Raw genomic sequence first — 8,187 nt, 5'->3', positions numbered from 1 at the left:
AGTTGTATCGACTTGTCACTTCTGATTGGTATTCAATTTGAATGAGACAAAATATGACCTTATAAGTTGATTGTTTGTTTGATTAAGTTTAAATGTAAATAATGTTTTTTATTTTTCGCTTTTTATGGTTTAAAGTCAGTAAAGGATCAAATTTCTGGATGAAAATGAAATAAAAACACTTGAAGTGCTTTGAAAGATGAGAAACAAGTTATTACATGTAAACAACAATCGTAATGAAGCTTATGAAAACACGCTGATCTGACCTACGATTTATCGATGAATAATGTTATGAGGAAACTCATTATCATTATTGGAGCCTGAATAATTCAAATCAAATGAGAAACAAGAATTAGATTGATATAAGATTAGTCAAGTGTTAAAAATGCTTGTTGATAGTTTATAACGTTTTAAACAAGTAAACAAGTTGCAACAAGTTTTCATCTTTACTTCATCTCATTCCCTATCATCATCATCATCATCATCATCATCATCATCGTCGTTGTCGTCATCTTCGTCGCTCTCTCATTTTCAGTTTGATTCTTACTTTAGAACGGCGATTTTATTGCATTCATTTTACTTCAAGAGTCGCTTTGAAGATCATCATTGATACCAATGTTTTGTTATTATTGTTTAATGTTTAACCTCAACTCTTTCAAATATCAGTTTAGTTGTTGATTCATCGTCTGTCAACTTATTTATCAATAAATATTGACATTATAACGAGTTAAATTATTATCAATTGTTAGTCGATCATTCACAATCAATATGTTTGGTTTAACCCTTTTTGTGATCAAGTGTTGTTGTTTACAGTTTGTTTTGTCCGAGGAAGTATTTGATTCTGGATCGAACAATGACTTCCGTGAAAATATTCATAATGGCAAGTTTGTTATCTATGATCAAATCGATCGTCAAATGGTTGAATCAGCAATGGATGAAGTGATGGTTCCAGGCGAAGATGAATCGTTTCCATTCATGACAAAGGTTTTGCCTGATTATCAGCATAAGGATAGTCAAACAATTCACACTTACATGTTACCGCCAGGTAAGCAAAAGACCAGAATCTTCAGTTAACTTGATGAATATTAGAGATTTAAAGTGCAATTACTTGGGAATATTTGCTATAAATCAGCTTTTCTTTTTCCGTTGGCTCAATGAATCAGTCGCTTATTTAGTCATGAAATTCAAATGTTATGCTTCTAATTGTTTCAATTAGTAAATATTTCACCTCCTGATGTCAATTGTTAAAAGTGTTAGATTCAATCGATCTGATTGTTTTGTTATTTCGATTGGAAGCAAAGCTGACCAAGTAATTCACAAATATAAATGTTGTTTGATTGTTAATAAAACTTTTACATTGTTTACTTAACATCTAACTGCAATGAAGTGGATAACAATGTACATTTGGTTATAATTTAGTTAACATATAACAGTTGCTAATTTAAACTTGCAATTGGTTCAAATATTTGTCGTTTATCTGTGAAGCTAAAGGAGTAAAAAATAAAAAAAGTTGAAAGTTGAGCTAAAGTCACCAAGAATTGGACAAACCTGTTCAATTTGAATTTTCAAATAGCCTTTACAGTTATATTCAGATAAGGAAATTCAGTTTGCATGAAAAGTTCACTTTAGTTTACGGATCAATTTAATTACTGTTAATGGCTTTGAAATTGATTTGTCAAACAAAACATAGTGATTTTAGTTGATTAGCTTTTCAATGTTGCCTCATTAACATGTAGCCAAGTTCATATTTAATTGTGAATATCAATTAATTTTACAATTGCCAAGCATAAGCTGTGATACTAAAAGTGAACCTTTAAACTCATTTGCATTTAATCATGAATCAGAATTGATAATTTCTCATATTTGCAATCCAAATCCAATTCAAAGTCAAATTGAAAAACATAACTGACTTTTTTCAGATAAATTCAAAAGTTTCAAGATGATTCCTGTCATGAATTAGATGTAAAAAGATGAAAACGTCAATGCACTTGATGTTTCCCAGGAGACAAGTTTGTAATTGAATCCATTTCTAATCAGAATGAAGTGAAAGAAGAAAATCAATTTATCATTAAATGAATCAATTTATTGATGAGCAAATAAAGACCAACAAAAAACACTGAAGATGGCTAATAACCTAACCCATTGTGATTAAATGATTTAATTACATCTCGTTCCAAATACTAATTCAACTTTTCTCAATATTTAATTCCAACAAAGTATCACAATGTTTTCAATCCATTTAGGTAGGCATAAAGGGAATGAGAAATGAATAAGAAGATAAACTTTTCATTGTTTTTTTTTCTTTCGCTTCTCACCTTGAGAAACAAATGAGTTTACCTTATTGATCTACAAAGCCAAAAGTAAGAGCGTGAGTGTGTGATTGTGTGATTGTGAATAAGCACGGAGGCCGAGGGTGTAAGTCGGATAAAAGGAGATGATTGGATACAAATGAAGCATGTAGAGGTAAAGTGGGGCAAATAAGGATGATCACCACAAGAAAGAAGAAGACATTTAATAGTAATGATGGTTATGGAGGAGCAGTTAGTGATAATGATTATAATAATAAAAGTTCTGGTTGGTTATGGATCAATAGATTGAATCGATTCTAAGGTGTTGATTAAACGACAACCTCCGCAGTTTTCATCAAACATCAACATTTAATCAGGAAGTCTAAATTGAACAGACCGAGATGTTGAGTGGACTTGTTGGGTCAAAGTTAATGTCACGGATGTCAGTTTGAGTTTATTGTTTCAGCGTTCATTTAGAAGGGAATATCTCATTTCATTTGAAATATCATGTTCATCAATTGTTGGTGGTGAAAGTTTATGGGAAAATAGTGAATGTTATCTGAAAGTATTTTCTTATCTTGCAACTCTTGAATAAAAAGATTTCATGACTGTTACAGGTTAAATCACTCATCCAGGTAAAGCTAATCATTGCTTGTGTTTCCTCTCGTAAGATCATCTCTGGTCAAAATGGTCTCAAGTTGAGAAATGATGGTCACTCGATTCATCATCAGGTTATATCTTGATGATTAATAACTATAATTATTGTCTCATTTTGCGGTTAATTGTAACATTTCACATGTTTGAGTGAAGCTGTGCTTTTAAAATTGCCAAGTTTCACATGATTGGATTATCCATAAAATCAAACAAGTCATAATAGTTGATAGCAGTGCTAATGATAATACGAATAAATAGTGTTTGTATTCAACAATAACGTTAAATCAACTCATTTGCATGAGTTTGGCAAATAAGTGCGCAAAAATAATGGACAATGTTTAGACAAATTGTGATCTCTCGGCCTCATAATCAATAGATACTTAAAATAGGGATCTAATGTAATACTTTACCTTAGTAGTTGAAGTTCAGATGAATTGAATCTCAACACAATTGAATGAATTTTATTACATTTTAGCCCTGAAATGACTGGTAATCGCAATAATTATTATATAAAATGATAGGATTGAAAGATGAAATGGCAACAATTGAAACGATCAATAAATACAAACGCCATAACAATGTGCCAATCTGTTTTGAAAATTGATTTAATTTGAATCTTTTTTTCTTTCGAAATTTAAACCAATTATTTTTTAATTAGATCGTTTTCAACATTTCCGGAATACTTGCATAAATATTGATGATGAATGAAAAATACATTTGTTTCAAGATTATTGGTTGACTATGACAGAAACAAATTAATCACATACCTGATCTTACTTGATTTAAGGTTGATCTTTTCACGTTTTTGGCTAACTATAACTACTCACCCTGTTAGGTAGCGATCATTAGTTCAATTTAAAGTAACAATTTATTTTTTAGTGATTCAGATTTGTATATAAGGTTATTTTGATTCACCTTTTATTAATTTTGAAACCTTTAGGCATCCGATTTAAGCTCTCTTTTAAAACCCACTTTAAAGCGCAAATCGATCACAACTCTTTTATTTACCTTTGAGCAAAACTAATAATCTTCCTCATTCGGGATTTGCTCAATTCTTGACGTTGATTTACTCTTTTCCAAAGCTATTCACATTCTTAGAACCTAATGGCACTTCAATACAAAGAAAAATCTCAGATTCAATGTTAACCATGTTAGACAATTTTGTCTGTTTATAAAAAGCTCATTCAAATATTTTCTTTTAATTTCAGAGGCTGAAGATCACTTTGATAATTTTGAGAGACCACTTTCAATGGAGATAAATGATAAATTTGGATATCATGTCAATGGAAATCACCAAATTCAAGTAGAAAGGCCCTTCAAACCTCCAAATCAGCGATCTGTCGCTTTCAAAACAGCTGAAAGTGTTGCTAAGCCAATTTTTGCAATTAATTATTCTTCAACCACATCTAAACCAATCCAACATAAATTAAAACTCAAGGAGCGCCCCAGTTTAGCACCGACATCTTTCATCAAGCATCCTGATAAAACTGTTTCAGCCGTTGATCGATCAATTGAAAATAGCAATCCTATGTCCAACCCAACGGGACAATCATCAAAAATAATGAATGCGCTGAGTGTAACACCGGCCTCAGTTTTATCACCAACTCCTTTATCTTCTTCCATAAAAGCTTTCCATGTTCCCAGAGAAGATGACAAAAAACAGTTCACAAAAGCTCATACGCAAAAAAAATATTTTCCAGAGCCTGTAAAGATGACAACCAGCCCAAGGTTCGAGTCTCTTAGAATCAAAGCAATAGATTCGCACTCAATAACGAGCACAACTCCTAGACCATCAGTGTCGACATATTCCCCGCCATCATTAAATCAACATAACCGAATGATTCAGCCAAGACCGACAATCTCAGTGTCCACAATTTCACCACCGACAATGACTTCTTCTTGGAAAACAAATTCTCGGGTTCCATCTTGGAATAGCAATTGGAATCAAAAATCAAACCATTATAATTATGATGATGACTATCTTCCAGGCGATAAAATAACATCTCAAAGCACTCCTTATCGATATCAAGTAGAAAGTCCAAGAGGTTTCAATGGGGCCAGAAATTTGGTATCATCACAGTTTACTGATCTTGAAGATTTTGAGCAAACGTCAGCTTCTGATGAAGTTGGTCGCTCTGTAGCACATTTACCTCAACCAACAGACTCATTTAACCAGAAACATACACCAATATCAACTCGAATTGCAGTTGAAAACCATCCAGATTTATCAGAAAAACAGCGTGATTCGTTGCTGAAAATTTTGGAATCATATTATAAACTAATACACCAGTTCAACTTAGATTTTAGGAAGTTAATCACTGACAGTAAAGGAAAAACCAATTCCAAAGAAAACGGTACAATAGTAATTGAACCAATTGCTGTTGAGCCATCTCGTAAATCAAAAAATTGACTTGATTTCGATTAAAGTAGTCAAAGTTAAAACGAGTATAATCAGAGTGATTCATCATTCAATCATGTCTTTAAACATACATTGAAAATGATATAAACTTGGAACCAACCTTGGATACATCATGGCAGCATCAACATAGTCATCCATCATTATTTAATTAGTCGAAAGCATTAGCTTTTAATGCGAAAAATAGTTAATTCTAATATAAAATATAAATTTTATAAATTGTCTCATAATTTTATTTTATCACAATTTGTAAACCACCAAAGATTAATCTACTCAAAACTGTAAACAAAGGTGAGCAAACCAGATCAAGGTAATGATGATTTGTACCCAAAGCTGGCGCCACAAAATATATCGAGTAGCTTATCGATAGAATTAACCAATTAATGAAGATCATTTTTTTAAACTTTTAGATGTTCCAACATCATTGTCCTCATTGATAAAATCATCATCATCGTAATTAACTTTAGTTTTCATCATCCTTCAAGTTTTTTTATCTCTAAATTTTGTTGTTAATTTTCTATCCTCGTCCCTATTCAACTGGATTAATCTAGTGATATTGTGAATAAATTTCTTTCAATATTGCCTCATCCTTAAATATCTTTTTAAATGTCATTTTGAGCCGGTTTCAAAGTGCGAAAGTAATGAGTGACAAGACCACGGACCTATCTGAAAGTCCGGATGCCGACGATGAATATGTTGTTGAGAAGGTAGTAGATAAAAAAATTGAAAATGGTAAAATTTACTACCGTATAAAGTGGTTAGGATGGCCAGATGCTGATAATACTTGGGAACCAATTGAAAATTGCGCTAAATGTGAAAACTTGATATCCCAATTCGAAGAAGCGGCTGCACAGAGAAAGAAGGCTTACACATTGGGTGAGATTACTTTTTTAACATATTTAATCATCTTTTGACTATCATTTTTTGATTTGTCTGTTTTTTTATTTATATTTAATTAATTTAATTTAATTTAATTTAATTTAACTCAACTGTGTCTTGTTTCTTGATATGTTTTTTTCTTCTTCAGATAACCACTCTTCATCTGACTCTTCTGATTCAATCTCTTCTGATGATTCCAATTTTAGTGCTAAAAAACGCGTCCATTTCAAAAAGAAAGGGAAAAAACCTAATAATTCTTGGCGGTCGTCTAAAGGTAAAAGTGATTTAGGCAATGACTCTGATACTGGAGATGGAAACAAGAAAAGCAGAAAGAAAGTCTCATCCAGCAAAGTCAAAAATAAAAACAATCATGAGGATGGAAATGTAAATATTGGATTTGGTGATGCAATGGCTTCACTTGACCAAAGTTCATCTGAAAAATTTAAGCGTCCCAAGGACTCTGCCAAAGAGCACAGAAAGATCAGTGAATATAAAGATAAGGAGCAAATTCAGATGTACTTAAATACAGGATGCGGTGCTAAAGGAAAGGACAGGACTACCAATGAAGACTCTAAGAAAATTGCAAGTGCCAAAAGTCGTGTCGAGAGTGAACCAAGTTCACAAGGGAACTCAAAAGATAAACACAAAAAGCATCGATCCAATTGTTCAAAGGCGTCTAAGGAAAAAGCTTCATCTCGTAATGAAAAACCCACTAAATTGAAACGTTCGAGGAGAATATCAACATCTTCATCCGATGATGACTCATATAGTAATCGTTATTTTGGGTATGAAAGAAACAAGAAACTAGTCGAAATAGTTGAATGGTGTAAATATGATACAAAAATTCTTCATTTGGTGAGATATTCTGACGGAGAAGAAGAATATCTTAGTGACTCTGTGACTCTGGAAAGGTGGCCTGAAAAAGTATCTGAAATGTATCAAAGACATCTCTTAAACGAATCAATGCCAGAAGAGTTGAAGAATACGCTCAATTCGGAATTAAAAAATGCCTCATTTGTTAAGAAGGTGGCAGCAGCGATCAAAAGCAGCGCTACAGCCGAAAAAAATAATGAAATGAGTTCCCTTCAAATGGAATCCTTATATACGAATGTAGAATCAATTTGCTCGAGTATTAACCCGAATAACACTGATAAAATTAACGATGAATCACTACAAAGTAAAGTTTCCAAGGATCAAATAATAAATGATACAACATATACTAAAGAGGTGTTTGATGATCTTGGAAGTAGTGTGATCGCTATAGACAGTACAGCTGGAGCATCATTAAGTCTACAGGATTCTGAATTTGTTGTGCATAGTGATACTAGTTTATCGCAAAACTTATCCCAAAGTCAGGTTGCTCCTGAATTTGAAGTTGAACCATCGGGCAATGAAGACTCACTTGAATCCATTGGCTCCGCTAATGGCTTGCTGGATAATCAATTGCAGTTTGAAGATGGTAACGAAACAACTCAAAATAACAATTCATACAGAGCGGAAGAGTATGAAGATGAGACAGAAGCTTCATTTAACCCTTCAACTTATGGGGAAGATGATGAAGACTTTGTAATTTACTTTAATCCATCTCCCCCAAGAGCACTATTGCGACAAAATGATCACTATTAGGGTGTTTTGTGGCTTTCCAAATGATTGTTTACCTTGATACAACCTTATCACTGATCATTTGAATTCTAATCCTAATCAAAGTTCTAATCAATCATGTTGATTTTTCTTTTTTACTCTCATTTCATGAATGTCTTTTCATAATTTCAATTTTTGTATTCTCGTTCGATTGTTTGCAAAACAATTCATTCCATATGCTTTCTCCTCATCGAGATCTGTTCTTGTTTTTATACATTACTTATGATACATTTTCAATAAATAACTACTTTCCAATTTAAATTTCCATCAATTCATTGGTTCCACACAGAACGAATAATATTATGAGAAGCT

General features: G+C 32.4%; 2 protein-coding genes across 2 annotated transcripts; both read left to right on the top strand.

The window, feature by feature from the left end:
* Positions 1 to 530: 530 nt before the first annotated feature.
* On the top strand, positions 531 to 5,764 carry LOC107363103 (uncharacterized). The gene is made up of 2 exons (XM_015930273.3): positions 531 to 1,042; positions 4,148 to 5,764. The coding sequence occupies exons 1-2, from the start codon at positions 766 to 768 to the stop codon at positions 5,347 to 5,349; spliced, it is 1,479 nt and encodes a 492-aa protein (XP_015785759.1). The 5' UTR covers positions 531 to 765; the 3' UTR covers positions 5,350 to 5,764.
* A 33-nt stretch (positions 5,765 to 5,797) lies between these two features.
* Positions 5,798 to 8,136, top strand: LOC149093478 (uncharacterized). The gene is made up of 2 exons (XM_089269743.1): positions 5,798 to 6,231; positions 6,383 to 8,136. The coding sequence occupies exons 1-2, from the start codon at positions 5,997 to 5,999 to the stop codon at positions 7,858 to 7,860; spliced, it is 1,713 nt and encodes a 570-aa protein (XP_089125869.1). The 5' UTR covers positions 5,798 to 5,996; the 3' UTR covers positions 7,861 to 8,136.
* Positions 8,137 to 8,187: the final 51 nt, after the last annotated feature.

Source organism: Tetranychus urticae, chromosome 3 (genome assembly GCF_039701765.1).
Source record: "Tetranychus urticae isolate SD_2017Ah chromosome 3, NJAU_TeUrti_SD_1.0, whole genome shotgun sequence".
NCBI lineage: Eukaryota > Metazoa > Arthropoda > Arachnida > Trombidiformes > Tetranychidae > Tetranychus > Tetranychus urticae.
Note: the sequence above shows the minus strand (reverse complement) of the source record. Positions and strands in the feature narration are given on the sequence as shown.

Excerpts from the sequence above, each read along its gene's own strand:
- LOC107363103 (XM_015930273.3), top strand. The coding sequence starts at position 766 with ATGTTTGGTTTAACCCTTTTTGTGATCAAGTGTTGTTGTTTACAGTTT. Across the intron at positions 1,043-4,147 it reads CACTTACATGTTACCGCCAG|AGGCTGAAGATCACTTTGAT; the intron begins GTAAGCAAAAGA and ends TTTTAATTTCAG.
- LOC149093478 (XM_089269743.1), top strand. The coding sequence starts at position 5,997 with ATGAGTGACAAGACCACGGACCTATCTGAAAGTCCGGATGCCGACGAT. Across the intron at positions 6,232-6,382 it reads AAAGAAGGCTTACACATTGG|ATAACCACTCTTCATCTGAC; the intron begins GTGAGATTACTT and ends TTTCTTCTTCAG.